The following is a 23,236-nucleotide window of genomic DNA, read 5'->3' as shown; positions in this document are numbered from 1 at the left end:
CTCATGGCATTGGTCTTAGAAACCGGATAGTACTTCTTCAAGAACTCTTGTTGCATTTCTGCCCAAGAAGTGATTGAAAAAGGCCTAAGATTGTTAAACTAATACTTTGCCTTGTTTTTTAAGGTGAATGGAAAAAGTTTGAATCTTAAAACCTCTTCCGGCATGTCCGTATATTTTACGATGGAACATACTTCAAGAAACTCATCCAAATGCTTGTAAGGTTCTTCACTTGGAAGTCCATGATAGTTAAGAAGCATTTGAATGGTCTGTGGCTTAATTTCATAATGATGTGCTCTAAATGGAGGCAATTGAATGCATGTAGGTGCATTATACTCATTAGGCACATAATGGTCTCTTAAAGCAAGAGGTGGATTAGCAACTTGAGGTGCAACATGAACACCTTGGTTTTGAATTCCTTGATTGTTGATGGGAGGTTGTGGAGCATACATTGGCCTTGGCATTCCATATGGAACTTGGCCTTGTTGTTGTGGTGGTTGGTGAATGAATGTCCTAGGCATGCCTAATGGTACTTGTATGTTCTCATTGTGCACAATGGGATGAAGGATACCTTGTTGGTCTATTTGACCAAGGTCCTCAACATGATTATCATTATGGTCATCCATTGAAAGATTGGCTCTATTTGAACTTCTTCTTCCCCTAGGATTTCTAACGATAGATTCAATATGTAAATCAAGAGGGATAAGAGTTGGTCTCAATGAACGACGTTCATACATGCACAATGCAAAACACAACAAACACAAAAAATGACAAACACTATGCCTTCATACCAATGCAATTAGACTTCTTCCACAAATATTTAATTCATACTCCCATGCTTTAACAATAATGATGCATGACAATTAAAAATAAGCCTCCACGCGGGCCAACGATTTAACTAAGGGATTGAGTAAAGAAAATCTCACAAAGGTCCTTTAGCACTTCAACTCCAAATTTAAAGCTTAGCTTAGCAATTTTAGAATTTTTAGCTTTTTACTTTCTTTGCTTACTTGAATTGAATGCTCAATGGCTCATTTGCTTGCTTCCTCTCCAACAATGCACCTAGTTAAGTAAGAACAACACAATAAGTAATCAAAAAGAAAAATAAAAATAAAGTAAAGACACAATCAAAAGAGTACTAATCCTAATCAATTCCACAAATCCGACATTGCCAAATCTAATCAACAAATCCCGGCAACGTTGCCAAAAACTATGATGCTTAGCCCTAGGTTGCACAAAATAATGCACAACACTTTGAGTTTGGAGAATAGTGTCAAGTAGGCATCATACTTAAATTTATAAACCGCTTAACACCTACACTATGTAGTATGAGTGAGAAGGGATCGTCCCAAGGGATTATGAGGATCGAGCAATGTCTTGGAATCACGATTAGGGCTAGTAGGTCGAGTGATCAAACAATTGGTTGGTTGGTTGATTAAAGAGCAACTAAATTAAACTAAGTAATAGCAAAAGAGTGCAATTAAGAGTAAGTAGGAGAGAGAGAGATCTTGAGGTTTAGAGATCACCACCAAGCAATGCATTTCTATATCATTGACAAATGATTAATGAGGCAAATGGTGTGTTGCAATATTGGTGTGTGTGTGTTTGGTTGATTCAACAAGCAAGGATGACTAGTGAAGCATGTATTGTCTAAACATCATGTAAAAGGCACAATATATCTAAAGTAATGAAGCATATATTCTCTAAACAACATGTGAAAGGCACAATAAATCAAAACAAGTCATTAATCCTTTCATTAAGCTCACAATCCAAATACACACAAGGATAGAGACATATGCTACTTGCATTCAAAAGCTTGGATCATCAAACAACAAGCATAGATTGTCCTCCCATTTAACACTACACTACAACTACACTACATCTACACTACTAGCATGAAAATAAACTAGGGGAGAGGCACAATTCATCAAGAGATAAGCATGAACCATCGAGAGAATCACGAGAGCATTCCTTTAAGCACTATGTTTTAACAATCTCCAAATCTATAGCATCAATACACATAGACATGCATCAATAACACAAAATCTAGAGACAAGCACATGAACATCTATTCTAGCATACATAGACATATGGATAGAATGAAATAACCAATTGGAAGCATTAAACCACATAAATCATTGAATAAACAAGATCTATATATATATCAAAATGTCAAAACATCAATTCCAACACTAATCCCTCAATAATACACAAGATTAAGATATAGAAAGCATGCTTGGTGCTAACTCTAGCCCCAAGAGGATGTCTAGCCACTCATGGTGATGATGCTCCAACCCTCAAGGGTTAATTCCATGGTTAAAATCTGCTCCTTGTTGATGAAGAATTCCTATGGTGTCTCTAGCCTCCTCCTCCTCTAAGCTTGCTCTCTAAGAGATGATATGAAATTAATGTTGGCTCCCTTTGTAAAAAACAATCCTTATCTTTATATGGGTAGGTCAAAATGACACCCAAAATGAGCTGAGGTTATGCACACAATATTCCCTAATGATTGGATAAAGGACAACTTTCAATGAGATGGAATTTTAACTTTTTCGCACTGGAGGAAGTTCGATCGATCGAACCTTGGTCTTGGATCAATCGAAAGTAAGTGAGATCGATCGAACTTAGGCTGGATCGATCCAACTGGCTGAGCTTTTTGGAAAAAGACAAATCCAAGATATTTATGGGAGATATTTATGGGAAAAGGACAAAAGTGGTTAGTGGGTGGTACAGCTGTGGATAGGATCAATCATTTGAATAAGGACAAAAGTGTTCGATCAATCGAAGGATGGTGTTGGATCGATCGAACTTTTAGAACTTTATGTTTTTGGGTCAAGGCTTGGATTTATCTTGAAGTACTGAGATCGATCATTGTTCGATCAATCGAACCTTGAACTTGGATCGATCGAACTTTGCTGCTTGCCACCTTTGGCTTCATTTGCTTCCTTCTTTCTCCACTTTGCTCCTTTCTTTGTTTAATCCCAGAATTGTTTTAGTTAAGCTCTTATTTGGCTGAGTTAGCTTATTTTCGGGATAAGTGCCTAAAAAATGAAATAATACGAAATCAATCTAAAACGGTAAAGTAAGATAGATAAAGGTACTAGAATGCCTAAGCTTAAGGGGTTTAATTACGCACTTTTCAGCGCTCATCATACATCTGGTACTCATACCATAGTTTCTAACATAATGCTACTAGGCATGTAATTCATAATATGATCCTTCTATAGATAAACAGTGAGTGTAAACAATCAACTTTTATTATTGAGATCATAAAATAATCCATCCTAGTGCCTTTAGAGTAGCCATCAAATTAAGCATGCCTATGATCTGCTTCCAACTTACTTGGCCATATCAAGTGAACATGTGCAAGACTACCCCATATGTGCATGTGATTTAAACTAAGATTTAGTTAAAACACAGCTCAATCAGTATCCTTGAGACAGACTAAGATGGAATGCAGTTCATAATGCACATCGATATCATTAACGCTAAACTCTTAAATAAAAGAAATAATGTAGCATAACTGATCATAGATTTAGCCATGTTAAGCAGAATTCTGTTATTCCTATTTGACACCTCAATTCATTGAGCGTCAATTACGGAAAAACTGGTACACAACACCCTCATTGACCATATAGTCTTTACACTAGCCCAAGAAATACTCATGTCCACGATCAGATCGAAGTGTTTTGATAAGTTTACCTAATTTGTGCTCCACATCAGTCTTGAAACTTTCGAAATATACCTAAAATTTAAGACTTGTGTCGCATTAGATAAATTTATCCAAAACTTAAGTAATCTTGCTTGGATGTTCATAAGACCACACACGTCTGTGTGTACCAACTCAAATTGTTCTTTATGTCTATTTCTTTTGGCTGATTAAGCCCTTAGGGTTATCCATCCTTCAAAATAGGATTCACAAGTTTGGTTTTAGGCTCCCCTGCCTCACTAGGTTATAGACCTTCTTTGACCAATCTTTGAATCTCATTTTGACTAATTGCAACCCAAAAATAGATACTAAAAATACAATGAGTAAGAAATAACAAATTTTCCCTTAACATTCAATCTAGAAGATGCAACATTAATTTCTACATCCTGCAAATATTAAGAGTATATGGTTATAGTATATTAACCATCTTTCAATGCATCAGAAGCAATCGCACATCTATTCAATTTTATAAAACCAATTTTACAAAATAACAAAACAGTTTTTATAAACCAAAAGTGAATCAAGAATTAGATTGCGTCTAACATCTGTGCATAAAGATAGTTCTCTAATATTAATATCCTCATACTCTCTAATTTCAGATGTAATACTCCCACTGACTTAACTACAACCTTGGCATTAGGTCAAAAAACAAATATATATCCATATCATCGAGGCTTCTGGATTCCTGAAATCCTTGCAACGAATTGCAAACATGTTTAGTGGCTCCAGAATCTATTCATCAGGAATTAATAGATACAACTACATAACATGGTTCAATGATTAAATATACATTTTCCTATGCTACGTCATTACTTAAACAGCTCGTCCTTTAGTGTCTTAGTTAGCGGTAAAAAAAAAAAAAAAAAAAAAAAAAAAAAAAACAGTTTCCTTCGCCCTCAACATACATTGTCTTATTCCCTTTAACCTTTTGGATACCCATGTTTTGTGCTAACCTAGTCCTATTATCATCATTTTCCTTTCCTTTGCCCTTCCATTTGGGCCTAGAAGAAGATGGTATAGACTAGGTTAGATTGATAGGAACGCTCATACTTTTGATTATCCCTTCATCTGTTACCAATTCCATAAGAATATCAGCGAATGTGAACTCAAACTGGTTCTTTATTTAGTTCACTCTAAAAGAGCCGAACGAGTTTGGTAATAAGGCAATAATTATGTCAACTTGAAACTTATCACCCAAGTCAGCCCCATAGATCTCCAGTTAATTTTTAAATAATAAACAATCATTTTCTAAAATTCAATCTCATACTAGAGTTCTTTAAGCTATCTCAATAGTATTCAAGTCAGACATAGTACTTAGGCATATACTCTATTTTATCTCACCAAAATATCTTATTGACATTTAACATAATGCTTGAAGTAAATAAAATAATAAATGTTACCTTTGGAGCGTATTCGAGATAAACTTTAGAATATTGCATCAAATCATATCATTTGTCTTATTTCACTTATTAAAAGTATTAATGTTCTCTTGGATATCTTAAAGTAAAAAGATTAGGTTTAGAAGTAGAAAATACATTTTGTACCCTTACGTTGTGAGTAAAATATCTAAGTTCATTTTCCAGTCCGTATAAATGAGGTCCAATTAAATTGAATATGTTAGTAAGCAAATAAAATGGATTAGACATAATAAATCTGAATATAAATGCGTTCATACAATATTCAAGGTGAATTGTTAATACTATCATGCATATTTCAAATTAAAATGAGTTTATCAACCACATAGTATAATTAATTTCAATAGTATAGGAATTCATTATCACTATTGGTAAATAATCTCTTTTAATTAATGCGAGTCCCTCAACTTCGTAGCATAATAAATCACACAATCAATATGTCAATAACTTATCCTGATGGAGGAATTCATTATTACTATTGCTGAGATTCATTTGCTATTAGGCGAACACTTCCATTAAAATAGTATGTGGGTCCCTTAACCACTGCATGAAAAATCGGATAACCAATACGCCAATAACTTATTCGGTTGGCGAAATTCATTATTACTATTGGCAGGTAAATCCCATCATTTCCATATCTTTTAAGACAATGCCTTGTCTATATATATGAAATGATTTCCGATTGTGTTTAGCCTTTCTAAAATCACCTAGTCTAGACCACTCCGTTGGGGAGCTAATACTATTGATTTTAGATTGAGTATATAACGTTATTAATGCTCTAATGAAAAATAAAACGTTAAATATCTTGTCATTATAATCTAGACTCTTTAAATCATGCGTAGGACCTTATTTTTAAAGATCTAATTACAATGAACATTTAATATTTTTATTTTCATGAGACAACCATTCTTGTAATATTTAGACTCTTCAAATCATGCATGAGGCCTTATTTTTGAAGATCTAATTACAATGGTTATAATAACAAAGACTATAGGATAATGTATAAAAATCCCCGCTCCCACTCAATTTTAAATAATATATAATTAGGGTTTTCAATTCTTGATTTAATGGATGCAAAACGTCTTGATTTTAATCCAATTAAATTTAAAAATCATCTAAATTTTAAATGATTCACTAATATTTAATTTGAGGCACACTTTTAAAAATAATTTTCAAAAATAATTTTTCCGTTTCCCAATCAGTGCCCTTTAATTAATTAGTAATCAAATCTGACTAATTTTCATAATTTAATTAATGTAAATCAAATCATTTAGATAAAAAATCATGGATCCAATGCATGAACAATAATAATTAGCAATTAATTATTCCATGCATCACATACATAAATAAATAACAGATAAAGCAAATTAAATGGCCAATGAATTTAGCTTTTAACATTTAATTGCTCTAAGTATTGTGCGAGGGTCAATCAAAGGCTTATGAACACCTGCAGAGGCTTGTATCCCTACCCCATGCATAATCGGACACCATCAGACCCCCCTACGCGCCTCTGACGCACCTGCACGAGCCAGGGAAGGTTTCCAGCGCGTGCCACGCGTTCCCACGCGCCTGCACGCACTAGTGGGATGTTTCTGCGCGTGTCACGCGCTCCCACGCGTGGGGAAGTTGCCAACGCGCCATGTGGCGCTTACTAGTCTCCGGCGCGTGATTCTCACGCGCCCTTTGGTTGGTGGCGCTTTGAGTCTTCATTAGCCGCGTCACACCTGATAGCTTCCAGCCCCTAATGAAGATCCAAGGGTTTCCGGTGCAGGTGCAGGTGCATGTGCACCGCGCCGCACCAGATCATCCTTCCCAATTCTGGCGCTGATCTTGCCGCCGGCGATGCTCTGGTCGTCGAAAACCTCCGAAATTATAGAAAATAATTTTAAAAAAATCCAAAAAATTAAATTAAGCCCAATAAATTCCTGAAAAATTCTGAAAAATTTTGGAAAAATTCCTGAAGCCTAATTTAACTCTTTTGGACCTTCTTGAAGCTTCATAGCATCCTTTGATGAATATTACATAACTTTAAAAAATATTTACAATTTAAAATACAATGGAAAAAATTAAATTATATTATTGAATTTTCAAACGGCTAAATTAAAGCCTTAATTACATTCATTCAAAGATAAAATTACATTCAATGAACCTATAAGCTTCATCCATGACCCAACCATACATCATCATTCATTCACAATTACACGTACATCATCATGTATCAATATATATCAACATATTAAATCATATATCAACATACATCAATAAAAAATATATATGAATATAATTTTGAATCCATGAATGGTGATTTTGATAAAAACATGATCTCTATTAATGAATCAAACCATGCTCTAATACCATTGTTGGGAAACGTGCAAGTTTTAAAAAAAAAATTGAGGGATTTTCATACATATATCTTGATTCATCACATAGAGACAAGTTTTATGTAAAAATAAAATATGATGTATCATTCAATTAATAGATTGAATACTTACATCAAAGGTTTGAGTAAATCTTAGATCTCTCATCTAAAAGTGAATGTTCTCACTTATTGTAAATCATTTTCCTAGATGTCTTCTCCTTGGATCTCTATCATCTTGATAATGGTTTTGCCTTTAGGAATCACCCATAAGCCTCTATGAATGACCTTGGAAAACTAGGCTTGTGGGAGTTTCTTTTAGATGGGAAAGCAAACCCTAAAATCTAAAGAAAGAAAAAATATATTCCTTTTTCTTTTCCAAAAGTCTCACCTAAAATATACATGGTCCATGTATATATAGGCAACATAAAGATAAGAATAGGAAACAATAAATCATTCTCAATCTCTAATTCACATGTTTCAAATCTAATAAGATTTCAATATCAAGTTAGGCAATGAATGAGAATCATTTGGGCTTATTATTTTATTGGCTACAATGAATTAATAATTGGTCTGATCCATGGAACCAATTCAATTAATTCATAAATTTATTTCTACTCCACTAAAAGAAATTAATTAAACTCCAATTAAATAATAAATAACCTCTAAGTTAATGTTGCACTTTGACCCCTCTATGCATAATTAGTTATCAGATAAATGAAGCCATCAATCTGACTACTTAATTAATATATTTATTTTGGTACCTTTGATTATTTCTGACTTGATCACAATAAGACATTTGTTTGACAAAAATAATAATTTAAATAAATATATATATAATAAATCATTTTGTCTAAAAACACACGAAGGCCTTCGAATTTACTTTATGATCAACCATAATCAGTATAAAATAAATACAAGTAGTAATGATGCAAATATTGAAAATATAACTTTTTAACTATTAATTACATAATTACCCAAAGTGTCAGTCTAAGGATTCCAAAGATTCCGCTGAACAAATCAAAGTAATTACTAATTAATAAAAGAGTTTATATTTCTCTCATGCTTAAGAGTCAAATACCATGACGGTGATAGGAAGCAATTGCATACAACGGCTCTCGCAATATATCTCAACCTAACGCGGATCTAGTTCAAGTTTTAATTAATTATGAGTCCATCCATAATTACCGACTATGAACCATTTATAATTACTATTTATATATTCATGTATTAATCGTCATCACATATATATATAAATATCTCTTGTAATCAAGTGGACACTATCAATTCCATAATGAATCGAAATATAATACATTGAATTCACCAATTGTATAAAGTATAAATATTTCAGATACATCAAGAACATATGTTATTTCAATCCAAACAAGAATTTGCTATGTCAGGACATATAAATCCCAACAATAACCACTCTCTATCCATTTCAACTTCTAGAAGTCATGGTCAAAATACAACTAAAAAGCTTTTAATTTAAGGACTAAGAGCATCTCTAATGGTAAAAGTCATTTTCGCATGCCAAATCTATATTTTGACAGGTGCTACAATGTCAAAATGCTACATTTTAGCAATTCTGCTCCAATGGTGCATTTAATGCAAAATGCTATTTTTTGACACAACCACCATTCTTTTTCAACAACCATTCCCACCATTCATATTTGCATCAATAATATTAATATTAGGCACATTCCAAGTACAATTTTAGACATTAGAAGGAAACTAAAATTAAACCTAATTAAAAAGAAGCAAAAAATCTAAAATATGTGGTCAAAAAAGGACCAAAAAAAAAAAAAAAAAATTTATTTATAATTTTTTTACCACTATTTGTGAATTAATTTTTTTATATAATTTTATTTTTCTTTTTCAAAAATTTATATATTATATATATATATATATATATGATTATATTATTATTAAAATATATATATATTTTTAGGGCAAATCATTTCAACCTCCCCAATCGCCTCCATCTCTATTCTCGTTCTCAACTCTAAAAACTTGCCCTCTCTCTCTCTCTCTTTCTCTCTGCAACTGCAAACTACAAAATCTACAAGAATCAGAAGTTCAAAACCCATATATTTCAGTTTATCTATCTGTCTGCAAGAATCCAAAGTTGAAAACCTATTACCTATATTAAAGCCCATATCGGCGTATCATTTCAGATTGTTCAAAAAATCAAAACCCATATCTTTCAGTTTCCATCACCCGTTGTTCCAATTCGAGTTCGCCGTTCGCATGCTTTAACTGCTGTCTCTCAACTCAGTCCACCAAGAAACATCAAGAAAAAATTCACCGTCTTCATTGGAAGAATCCCAGGGATAGAATCCAAACGGATTGTCGCCAAGGAAATTGCCGGATTGGAAGCTTTTGCTCTGAAATGGACAAAGGAAAAGAGCGATTGAGGGCGAAGAAGTAGAAGTGAGAGAAGAAGAAAGAGTGGAGAAGCAGAGGGCACCGGTTTCTGCCATTGAAGAGAGAGATTTTGGCAGATCGAGAGAGAAACGGCAGGCAACAAAAATGGTAAATAGCTATTGCTATTTGTTTTGTTAGATTTGGCACCAAAAATAGCAAAGGTAAATTTTGACAGGTGATATAGCAGGCCATTGGAGGGCTCAATTTTAACTCACTTGCTATATTTTGAACTGGCAACCCATATAGCAGGTGGGTTGGGGATGCTCTAAGCTTTGGGTTAATATAGTTCCAATGGTAGAAGAAACTTAAAAAAAAGGAGGGGGAGGGGGGATAGTGAATTTTATTACTACATTAGATTAAATTCTGTAAATAACCATCTGACATTCGGTGAATAGGTCTTTTTGCGTGTTGTAATAAAATTTTACCAAATTTTTTTACATCCTGTAAAAAATAACTTTTAAATATATATATATATATACACACATTGCATCCCAACTAACCTGTTGCCGCACTTATAAAAGTTTCGTAATAAAACAATTATGCCCCCAAAGACAATTAATACACACCATTAATTTCATTGTAAAACTCTCAAAGATTTACTCATTTTAGAGGAAAAACTGTGTGATAAAGTGAAGAAAGTTTAATTTTCTCAATGAAAAAAAAAAAGGAAAGAAAATCTCTCATTTCTATATTTTCAAATATCATTGATTATATGCTATGGTTGGATAGGCCTTGAAAAGCAATAGGAACAACTCAAAAGAAAATGGCCTATATAATGGATCACTTTTGCCTATATATATACTGGATCTCACTCACACACACACACACACATATATATATAATAGCTTGTGATATGTTGATTAACTTCTAGTCCATAGATCTTTCAGGTAGGACCTTGTTCATGCACCATGGACCTAGAATTATTGCATTTTGACTTAGGGATGTTGTACCTACATGAATGGAGCAAATGAGTTGAACAATGGGGGGCTTGCATTGGCATCAATTATTTGAGCTTTAATTGGTCCTGCTTTCGGTTGGTTTGCTTTCTTCTTTCTAAAGCTTTTTGTGGCATCTTTACACCAAAAAAATTGAGAAGACAAACTCGATCCTATGTTCCTTTCGTTACGGTATTTTATGAACAAATTCCTTAATAACAAATTTAAAGATTTCTTATTGACGATTGGAGTTGGAGCTGCAAACTATGTCAATGGTGGTCTGAAAAAAAACCAAAAAAAAAAAAAAAAAAAAAAAATATTTGCTACTCCATAACCAAATTGAGCCGGGATCTGTGATATGTATGGTTTGTGGGTGATTTCCACATATTTAAAGTTTGCAATTTATTTAAAAGTTCGAAGTGACTAACGGCTGAGTTGATTCTTCTTCATTTTTGAAAAAATATAAAATTAAGTTACTTAAATATAATTCACCTTTAACTTCCATACATAATGTACTGTCTGTCAGAAATTATTAAATTTTACTTATTTCGAAGTTTAAATTCATTTGATATGGTAAGAGGATGGCTTAGGCGCCGTACTAAACCTACATTTTCACTAATTTGGCGTATTTCCACTGTCTATGAACAAGTGTGTGTCTGTATGCAGCTTCAGCTATTCCCTTGCAACATTGCACATTTTGGTAATAATGAGATTCTTTTTTTAGTTAAGTGGGTGTTCGGAAAGTTACGAACTCTTAGGACCCTTGGATAACCTGACTAATTTTTTAGAATCTGAAAGTGCGCCTCCCCACCTAAGGCAGGTAAATCACTGTAGGGGTAGCTACGATTAGCTAGTTACAAAGAATACCCACAAAACTCGAACCCCAAATCTTAAACTTGTTAAGTTCCAAAATTTAGTAGGAAAATCGCAGGACCTGAAGTGGATATTAATAATGAGATTTTGATAATTGGTAACACACACATATAGATATGTGATATGTTGCTTTACATGTTTATTATATATGATATCTAAATCTAAACATTATCTCTCTTTAAAAAATGAAATGTGTTGCTTTCAATCATGAAATGGAGGAGACAACAATAATAGGAGTATGAGCCAAGCAAAGCTGATTTTATATAACCATGTTCATGATTGCCGACAATTTAGCCAACACAAGACATGTGTCGTCAAGGTACTTATTTTATATACTACCTGTGTATAAAAATATATGCAATTTCACGATCCTAATGGAGTTCAAAGGAAAATACGTATGTGCATGGCATTAATTATATTAAAGTTTGAAGATATATATTTCTTTTTCTTCACACACTCATTTATTTCTATTAAAATTCAAACTCTAGAGTTACAACATTTGATGAGCTCAAACGAGACTTCAAAAGATTGGTGCATCATTATAAATACATGTGATATAATAATGGCTATAACTTGTAAGTGCGTTGGTTTTAACTTTTAGGAAGTCCGTTGTATGTAATCATTAAAATTGTGATGCAAAAAATACAAATTCAAATTGAGTGGATTCAAAAAGATGCTACTATGGGAGTTAGTTGTGTCTTCTATATATATATTTTTTTCTTGAATACACGAAATCTCACCCGTAAAATAAATCATCGCACCTATGATTGAACTAACTACGAAAAAATTAATAAACTTTTTTTTAAAAACGTTTCATCCCTTCCGATCACATCATAGAACTCTTCGTTACAATTCCTATCTACTCTCCCAATTCTAGGAGAATGATGAATCATATTTAAAAAAAAAAAAAAAATCCTCTTTTATTGGATGCTAATTATCTTGTATAGGTCCAAAATCAAACAAGTCCGGATTAAGTATTTTTTTAATTTTTAATTAGTACATTTATTTGCATTCAAAAATAGTCGAATCTTAAATGTAATGTATTGTGAATATATATATATATATATTTGGTTCAAATTGCAGGTAAAGAGAATGCGTGGACATGGTCCACTGAGTGGACTGTTATAGTCATGACCTTCATGGTCCAATAATGAGATTTTGAGAAGAAAAAAAAAGTGGGGCACTTTAAGAGGGAGGGGAGGGTGGCACACAGGGTCATCACGTGGGTTATGGCCCCACCAGTCCCCTAAAAGTTAGGGCATCTCACGACGCCATTCCCTCTCTATTCTATGATTTTCTCTCCCCCCATTCCTTTCTTTCCCCACACGCCTCTCACCAGTCCCCCGCCCCACCACCATCCTTTCTCCATAAACCAAGCAGAACTACAGACACATACACGTGACCCAACCCCTCTCATACCCCTCCCCCCAACCCCCCTCTCTGTGTCTATATCTGTATCTATACACACATCATATTCACATCATTACAACCTCCAACTGACTTATCATTATCCTTGAAGCGTCCGAATCTTCTGTTAGTATGGTTTTTTTTCTGCTAGATGCAGATAACATAGAAATTGAGACTACTCTAACATAATTATTCTTTGGCTGCTCAAAATATTTATGTTAATTTTAAATTTAATATGTTATCTGAATATCTGTTGTGACAAAAGCCACATAAACTAAATAAATAGGTTGTACTCCATAAGATAAAAGGGTTTGTTAGAGAAAGTAAATAAGTAGCGAACAAGATACAAAAGATTTATCTAATTTAATATCTTAGAATATATTATAAAATATATTATTACTTTATTGTAAAATATATTCTATCTATATATAGGTTTATCATATATGATTTAAGTTTCTTACTCCCACACATCTCGTCTCCTATATAAATCTCTCTTGTATACATCTCATATATCAATACAACACACAATCTACATTCTCTCTTTATTTCTAACATGGTCTAGCCCCATCCTCGACAGTGGCGGTTTCAACCAACCGCTTCAACACTCTGCCTCATTTAGAGAAGCCCTACCTAGGGATGCCCCGTATAGGAAGTCTCATTGTTTAACGAGATGCCTCGTTCAGAGATGTTCAACGTGTCGGATCAGCTCCGTCACCTCAAGTGGTAATCCCACTCTTCCATGTGCTTTCACGTGTACCAGCGGTAATCCCGCACCTTAACGTGTCGAATAAGCTCCGTCACTGCGCCATAAGTGGTCATCATGTGCTCACACGCGCCTTCAACGTAGTGAATCATTACAAATTCATCACCCATCAGTTTATAATAGTTACCACCAGGGATGGCAACGTCAACCTATTCACGTTCCACACCTACCTCCAAGATCTTCACAGATCTACCTTACGTCACCTGACATGCCAACATTGGTGCAACGTTAGACACATTCTGCAGCAGTGTCTGTAGTTGTGCCAAGTCACTTACCACTTCAGTTGCCACGCAGCAGAGGTGCCAACAATAGTGTCAAGTCACCTGCCACTTCAGTTGCCATGTCATTAACCACGTTAGCATCAATGCCACGTCAACTACATCAGTGTCTTCAATATAACCCACCTTGACTTTGAGGGGGCCGTTAGAATATATTCTATAATATATTATTACCATGTATTGTTAGAATATATTATATAATATATCATTGCCATATATAAATTACCTTATATGGTAGCTGTGTTAACCTACCCTCATTACCATATATAACATTACCTTATATGGTAATGACTTGCTCTTCACATATCTCGTCACCTATATAAATCCCTATAAATCTTCATATCATACACATCAATACCATACAGAGTTATAAACTTTCTTTTATATTTAACATGGTACCATAGCCTCTCGATTACTGATAAAATCTTATCAGTTTATCATAGTTACCAACGGGGATGGCACCATCAGCCCCATCCTTAGCGGTCAACCTTCGACGATCAATATTTGAACTTATGCTTCTCCATCCCAACCTTTAGTCTCAAGTTCATAATCAGCAAAAGCCTTATTTTGTGACCCAATCAGCCTTCAAGACACATCAATAGTGGTGCTAGCAATACTGCGTTACCTGCCACGATATTTGTCATGTCATGTCAGACACAGTCAGCAGTGGTGCCGGCAATAGTGCCACGTCAGCTGTAATCGTGTCTCCATCTTCATCGTGGGTGAAAACCCATCTTCACCAAATTGCTTCTGTCATGCCGCTTTCAAGATCTTAATTATTTCTAAACTCAAGATGGTTTTATTCAATCCACCTTGATTTTGAAGGAAGCTGTTAGAATATATTGTAGAATATATTATTACTATATTGTAGAATATATTCTAACCATGTATAGATTTATCATGTATACATTTACCATATAGGGTTTAGGTTTCTTACTCTCCACACATCTCGTCTCCTATTTAAACCCCTCTTATACTACATATCTCATATATCAATACAACACACAGTTCAATAGTCTCTCTTTATTTCTAACATAGAAATTGAGACCACTCTAATCTTATGTTTTTTTTCTGCTAGATGCAGATAACATAGAAATTGAGACTACTCTAACATAATTATTATTTGGCTGTTCAAAATATTTATGTTAATTTTTAATTTAATATGTTATCTGAATATCTTTTGTAACAAACGCCACAGAAACTAAATAAATAGGTTGTACTACATAAGATAAAAAAAAGGGTTTGCTACAGAAAGTAAATAAGTAGCATACAAGATACAAAGGTTTATCTAATTAGATATAAAATCTATGATGAAGAGACAAAGATTTATATAATTCGGTTTAAAAAAAAAAGTAAAAAAGGTATGAGTTTTAGAGAGATTGCAAACCTTTAGCGCGGGCTATAAGAGAATCTACAACACAGGTGACACCCATATATATATATATATATAATGATGTTAACAAATAATTGTGTTGAATCTCGATTTAATACATTATTCACTTAATTTACAATACGCTAGTAGGAATATCCATCCTTAGAAAGTATGGAACCAAAAGCGGCATGCACCCTAGTTAAAAATTCCCAAGTCATTAAACCATATAAAAAAACAAGTGACATGTACATGAATAATGATGTAGGGTTCCTATAATTTTGATATTTATGTGAGTATGAGCTGACGTCATAATGTCTTCAATTCCTATTATTAATAAGAATGGAAATAAAAATACAGAAAGCCAAAAAGGAAAGAAAACATATGTCAAAGAGGAGCAATATTACGTCATAATAATCCCTTCATATATATAGATATAGAAATACATGTATAATTTACAAACACATGAAGAAAGAGAGGAGATCAGAAGATTGATTAGTAACTTATATTTTTTTCTACAAATTAGCTAATTAAATACTAATCTTTCATTACATACCCTTAACCAAAAAAAAAAGGTGGGTTGTGGGGGAAGTTTCTATATCTTATCTAACAACTTATCAACTTAACAAGCTGCTGATGAATTGGTGAAGGGGTTAAAGAAGTGAGGCTTTGGGGCCATTGTTAATGGATTCTTGGAAGTTTTGTCGGCGGCAGTAGTGGTGGCGGCGCTGCCGATCCTCTCGCAGGACGGGCACATGGTGAGAGTGGCCGCCGGCAGCTGCATGTAGAAGGATTGGGCCAATTTGATTGCTTTCAGTTCTTGAAGCTCCTTTTGTAGCCTCCTGTTCTCATCTGTTAGTGTCTCACAGCATTTCTTCAAGAACTCACAGTCCACTTCTGTTTGCTTAAGCTTTGTCCTATAATTAGTTAACAAGAACTGATTAATTAAGATTCACATATAGAAGGTACATATATATATATATATAATAATAATAATAATAATAATAATAAAATGATACATATATGTATATGATCCCCCAAATTTAGGTCATGATATGGTACATGTTTAAAACTTTCAAATCTTTCATCATAGTTTAGTGAATTTTGTACTTTTTACATTGGACTGAAAATGTTGCACCGCTACATATGTATATAGAATAATATATATATATATATATATATATATATATATATATATGAAAATTGATGGATATAATAACCAAATTTGGAGTCCTCTGGGAGTGATATGATCTTTTCTTTCTAAAAGGGAGGCTAAGAATTCAAACCCCATTAGAAACTTGTGAATAATGAATGTGTGTTTGCTTTCACTATCAAAAAAAATAAAAAACCCTATAATAAATAATTTTAATTAAATCCATCTATAATCTCATTTAACCATTTTTTTTTTTTTTTTATCTATTGAATTTACATTTTCTTTACCAAAAAAAGTGTAAAAATAAAGTTTTTTCAGAAATTAATAATAATTAAGTTTGGAAAATAAAATCCAAGAAAGAATTTATATTGAACAACACTGCAATATATATATATATATGATTCAGGATAAAATATAAAAAAATAAAAAATAAAAACAATATATATATATATATATATGATAAATATGCACACTTGTATGCCTTTTTGGATTTTTTAAATTTTTGGTAAAGTTAATAAAAAGTTTTAGGATTATGAATTGATAGATAGATAACCTGGCTCTTCGATTCTGGAACCAAACTTCAACTTGTCGAGGCCTTAGATTTAACTCCCTCGCTAAATCTTGCTTTTGTTTCTGAGAAATTCAAGAATAACCCATTACTTTTCACATTCAAACCAATCAAATAACACACACAAAAACACAGACACAAACACACACACATACATATATATAGAGAGAAAGAGAGTAATTACTGGGTTGAGAGTGCTGTGCAGTTTGAAGCTTTCTTCTAAAAGAGCAGACTGATCTTTGGTGAGTCGAAGTTTCTTCCTCGGATTCATTCCATCATCGTCTTCATCCGTACTCACCCTCGACGACACTCTCTCTATCTCCACCTCTTCACCACCAATCTCTCTCTCCCTCTTCACACTAGCATTCGAGAACGACGAAGCTGTCGTACTATCTTGCCGATACAAATCACCAGACTGACCATAAGTCCGATCACCGGAAAGTCCCAACGTCAGAGACGGCTCGAAACCGAAATTCTTTGACCTCTGATCAATACTCTTCAATGGAGTTTCTGTACAAGTAATACCTAACCCTAGAACAAGACCAGTGTTACAAATATCATCAGAACCCATTTATCTTTGATTAATAAGCAAAAGTATAATGAATATGAGCCTGTTGTTGAATGGTTTGGAGTGAAGGTTTTGGAGGAAAATGAAGAATAAAAAGAAGAGAAGGGAAGGAAATGGTGAGGAAAAGAGAGAGGAGAGAGAGAGAAAGAGAGGAGACTTGTTGTGAAGGGAGTTGGGTGGGTGGGTGACTATGTTTGATTATTAATAATCAAAGGTATGAATGAGTAGAGGAACGAATATATGTTGGTGTGGATGAATTATGAAGAGTCTCTCTCTTTCTCTCTCTACATTGGTTGACCATTTGAACCCCACTTATTATTTTCTACATTATAATAACTGTGTGTGTCTCTCTCTCTCTCCTGTTTTCTCTCTCTAGAATCAATTATGGGGAACACATCGAGAGAATGATAATTCGTCCGCTTCTCTCGCCACCCATTAGCGTACCAAATTCAACTATTCATCAATATCTTTTCACTTTAGCATGATTCTTTGGCCATTTGGTTTTACTATGTATGCGTATATGTTTCAATTATTAGCCAACTTTGCCTTGTTATCTTCTGCCAATACTACATACGTGGATATGACACTTTTTTTATTTTTTTATTTTATTTTTCTTTTTATATACCCTATATTTTATATTCATAGATGCAACATCAAGGTTATTAGTGTTTGTGGCTTAAATTTTGGTACGTGGAGAATTATATTCTGGACAAGCAGAACATGTTGTTTGGGCAAAATAGTTGAGAATGGTTGCATCAATGGTCGAAGAAGCTAAACCGGTTGCGCTTGCCTGATATGTGTGAGGAATAACCTCTTAATCGGTTTTGGAAGCCGGCCAAAAGACTTTGGAAAGGCTGAAAATCAATTTGGGAAAGAAATTATGCCTACTATTTTAGAGTTAAAGACTAATATGATAATTCTTAGTGTTGAATGAGTTGGAGAGAGTCAATTATCACCAACAATAAGTTCGAAATGAAAAACAACGAATTTCTCTGTATCTAGAGGTAAGTCTACGTATCAATACCCCATTATGAATAGTTTATATTACTTAGGGTAATAGTTTATATTATTTAGGGTAACAGTGAATATTGATTGGCCAGAAGTACATACATGGTATGTAAGTACGCCCGCGTTATTGAATAATTATTTTTTTCCGTATATTTGACCATCTTAGATCTAGCGGTCTCATGCACTGGGTAATCTTTTGAGTGGTCCTTTTACCTGTTATATTAATCTAACTCTTCTTGATATATTGAAAAATAAACTGCAGTGATTAAAGGGTTAATTATGCAATTATATATAAGCAAAGGGCGGATTATTGATCAATATATACCACATGCATGCATGTAAATTTCATTTTCCATTTTATAGAAAAACCAAATGAATTGTCTCTAACTCGAGGTTTAATTAGCTAGAGAAGGGGTCATGTTGTCTAGCTAACCATAACTATATATATATATATATATATATATATATATATATATAATTAATGAAAAGTGGTGTGTGGGTAGTACATTACATTATGAATGTGGGGGAAGATGACACATGAGATGGGCACTACATTTTATGATGAATGGTTCCTCTTTTTTTCTTGATTGTTTTGCAGGAAAGTAAAAGGGAAGAAAAGAAAAGAAAAGAAAAGTAGGTCGAGACACCATTGGAGTTTCAAAGAGTTATAATTGTGCCGGCCAGAATATGATTCATCAACAAGAATCCGGATATCTTTGCTTAACCAGAAAGTTGATGTTGAGTGTTTTTGGGACCTACAAATTTGTAGATTTATAGACACATTCAATAATGCATTGTCGGCTATGCTTATGGAGGTGTTAGGCCACCAATAAAGCATGACAAATCTAAATCATGATGATTATATATATACATATATATAAACATGCATAACAACAGAATCAGCTTCTATTAGTTGTTGATTAATTTAAATTATGGGTAATTGAAGAACAATTCCTCAAATGGCATGGATGGTCCCACACACACATTAGGGTCAAATATTTCAATTGGAAATGTGTGGTGCACCCAACTTTCTACAAGCTATAATGGTAGTAATTATGTATGAGTATATATTTTTAAGTTGTCAAGTTTGAAATAAGTTCAAAAAGTTGTTCTTCTCGATTCCATGTATAAGAATTCAAATGGCTTTCCCACCTATTATATAATATACATATACCTATTATAGAGTATAATTAAGAATACTAGTAAATTTTTCTATATATATAGCATGTGTGCATTTTATATTCGGCAGTGGGCACCATAACAAAAACTAACAAATTTGATGGAAGAGAGTTCATAATTTGTAATCTAAAATACTGTACAAAAATAGAATAATATTGTGCATTCAAGATTGTACTGCCCTTGTTTTCTTACATATAGATATAAGGGAATTAAATTACATGTGTGATTGGATCTTGCCCCCACATTGAGAATTTTGGACTTATAAGAGTTTGTGAATAGCACCACCTAATAACTTAATATTTTAGGTTAGATGGCAAACATCCGACTTGTTATAATCAGTATTAATAGAATTGGTTTAACCCCTTTTTTGGTGTCACGCCAAGTGTTCACTTCCAAGTGTTAATTTGGTTCAGTCGATTGTTGTTGAGTCCTTGATCAACAAGTAGACAGAGTGATCCAACCGCAACTTTTGAATTTGATAGGATGAAAGAGTAGATAAGATAGTCTGACAGTAACTTTCGAGTAGGATGACAAACGTGTCGCTCAACCGATTACAAATTTCTTTAAGTTTAAACTAGTCAATAACACAAATTTTTTTTTTCTTTTTTAGAAAAGAGAGAGGCTAGTGCACATGTTCCTCTACTAGGTGGAGAGAAATTGTTTTCAATTTTAAACACGTGACAACCAGTTCATAATAGAACAATTTTACCGTTGCGCCAATCCCTGCCCTTGTATAAAAAGGCAGAAGTACCTACACAAAAAATCATTTTCATATAAATCAAAAATGAAAATAAATGTGCTTTCTACTCCAACCTTGTAGGTAAAAAATGTTGTTAAAGTTAGTAATATAGTATTTTCCTTGTAACCATATGGGCAAATGTTAAGGGTTTTCTGTGTTCATTAATTGAAAATTTCAACTAATCTGCCACTCATTATTTGATCTTCATAGAATTTTAGATAATTTAACTAAACAAAAGTTTATGCTATTTGGACCTTTTCTAAAAGTCAAGAATGTCAATCTAATGACATTTTTTTTTCGAATCTAACTGGTTTCACACTATGAAATTAGATTTTTATCATTATTATTTTTTTAATGTGAAAATGATGATGTAGTACGTAATCTGACAAGAGTCTTGTGGCATGTAAAATGACTTATATTAAGAGTCTTCAAATGTGGATTCTCAGGATAAAGCATGCATTTTACCAACTCTTATAATGGCATCACATTGCATGTGAATTTACAATATGATCAAATAAATGCCTTTGTCTTCATATTATTTTAGTCAAAAGTGCATGTAGACACACATATAATTAAAAATAATAAAAACACATATGTAACATCTTTCCTAGTCTTATAATAAATTCACTAGCTATATTATATAGAATTTTGTGTGTTTTCGTTGTTGGATTGTGTCACTTGGAAGTTGGACCTAACAATTTCATTGGCATTACTATAGTATTTATCATATTATATTGTACACTAACTCGCACGGGTAGCCTAAGTAGATAAAGTGTCTCTTAGTTCAAATTTAAGAAGTATTAAGAAGTATAGATATGGATAGGATATGGGTATAACATAATAGAGACATAATAATATGATAAATTTAAAAAAAAAAAAAAAATACATGTATGGTATAAATACGTAAATATATATAAATAAATCTTTTTTGTCATTTTAACCATATAATCATTAATAAATCAATAATTTAGAGTTTAAAACTAGAAATTTGTTATTTTTTTTTATAATTTTATATTTTAGATTGCATTAAATTACATTTTAAAAAACGAAGAATTACAAAATTATCCCGTCGTATCTTGAAAGTGTCCAAAACGTATCATTGATGTCTATGTCATGTCCTAGTCGATCGTATACAACCAGAAAATAAAATATTCATTATTCAGGATACTTCTAACTATATCCGACACACGTCGGAGTTATATCTCACAAATGTCCGATACCACCGTAGCACTATAAGAGATGTATCGATACCGCCTCAGCACATTAAAAGATGTATCCATGCTTCCTAAGTCCAAAACGTAAATTTGAAAGTCTCAAGTTTAATTTTCAAAAGATGCAAAAATACTCAAACTTAAATAACATGTATAATTTATAAGTGTGTGTGTGTGTATATATATATATATATTATGTTTTTTTATTAGCATTATTATTATTTTGTTGCTGTGCACCAAAGTTGAATAATTTGTTTGTTCTTAAATGGTTATTAATCATATACTAGTACTATAGCTTTTGTCCATACATCAGTGGTTGAGTACCCAAAAGCAAACCAAGTTGATTGAAATTGACTTTGACACAGTTGAGCATTCAACAATTAATTATGCACCAAAAGGAATGTGGTATCCTCCCTAACTTTCACTTTATTAATATGATTGGGAATAATTAGAAATCCACTAAACTAATCAAATCTTTACTTAAAGTACTAATCAACCCCAAATCTCATCCATACAACCGAAAATATATTCATATAGAGGGAGAGAGAGAGAAACCAACAAAAAAATTAAAAACTAGCGGTGGCTCTGTCATCTCACACGCAATTGTACAACAACACACCCTTATCTCTCAATTGTACAGACTCCCTTTATCTGATGACACGTGCTGTGTGAATAGGAGAGAGAAAGTAGAGAGAGAAAGGGTGAGACAAGAAGGGACCCACCAATGATTTTGTATGATGAGCATCTGATTCTGTGAGGAGGGTGGAAGGTGGAGGGTGTTTGATGATTTTGAAGCGTAGAAGTTGGCAAATGATGTAAAGGATAAAGTATTTTTTATTTTTTAAAAATTTTATTTATTTATTAGTATTTTTTTTTGGTTGGGATAAGGTTTTTAGACCTGACTTTACGGCAAGACCACCAATGGTTTTTGTGGGTTGTTCTCTGCAGATAGATAATGTGTGTGCTCTTTTTATGTGTTTTTGGGGGGCTTTTGCTTTGTTTGGCTTTCTGAATACCAACCGTCCCAATCAAGGAAACAAAAAGACTTTAATCTACTTTGTCCATTCTGGACGACTTTACTGTGTTTGGTTAGAGGAAAGGATGAGAGGAGGAATGTAGGAGGCTTTTGGTATTTGGGCCGAAGAAAGAAAGGAGAGGGAGGAAGCAAATCCCTCCTTTCTTCATGTTTTCTATGGCCTAATTTTGAGGGAATTGAGGGGAAAGAAAATGAATAACTATATGTAATATATAATTTTTAATTTTAATTTTTTAAAAATTAAT

The 23,236-nt window shown here is 33.1% G+C and overlaps 1 protein-coding gene across 1 annotated transcript; it reads right to left on the bottom strand.

The window, feature by feature from the left end:
• Positions 1-15,932: 15,932 nt before the first annotated feature.
• LOC132267040 (homeobox-leucine zipper protein HAT22-like) lies at positions 15,933-18,192 on the bottom strand. The gene is made up of 3 exons (XM_059768078.1): positions 17,435-18,192; positions 17,236-17,315; positions 15,933-16,446 (listed from the first exon to the last, which is right to left on the bottom strand). Exons 1-3 carry the CDS (start codon positions 17,819-17,821, stop codon positions 16,152-16,154), a joined length of 762 nt encoding a protein of 253 aa, XP_059624061.1. The 5' UTR covers positions 17,822-18,192; the 3' UTR covers positions 15,933-16,151.
• Positions 18,193-23,236: the final 5,044 nt, after the last annotated feature.

Source organism: Cornus florida, unplaced genomic scaffold (genome assembly GCF_030987335.1).
Source record: "Cornus florida cultivar Cherokee Brave unplaced genomic scaffold, ASM3098733v1 CherokeeBrave_3.0.0_Hap2_Chr07, whole genome shotgun sequence".
NCBI lineage: Eukaryota > Viridiplantae > Streptophyta > Magnoliopsida > Cornales > Cornaceae > Cornus > Cornus florida.
The sequence above is the reverse complement of the archived record's forward strand: the minus strand, read 5'-3'. Positions and strand labels throughout refer to the sequence as shown.

Bases quoted from the DNA above. Each gene is read 5' to 3' on its own strand.
- LOC132267040 (XM_059768078.1), bottom strand. From the start codon at position 17,821: ATGGGTTCTGATGATATTTGTAACACTGGTCTTGTTCTAGGGTTAGGT. The intron at 17,316-17,434 runs GTAATTACTCTC...TGAATTTCTCAG, and splicing joins TGCACAGCACTCTCAACCCA to AAACAAAAGCAAGATTTAGC. The intron at 16,447-17,235 runs GTTATCTATCTA...AACTAATTATAG, and splicing joins TTCCAGAATCGAAGAGCCAG to GACAAAGCTTAAGCAAACAG.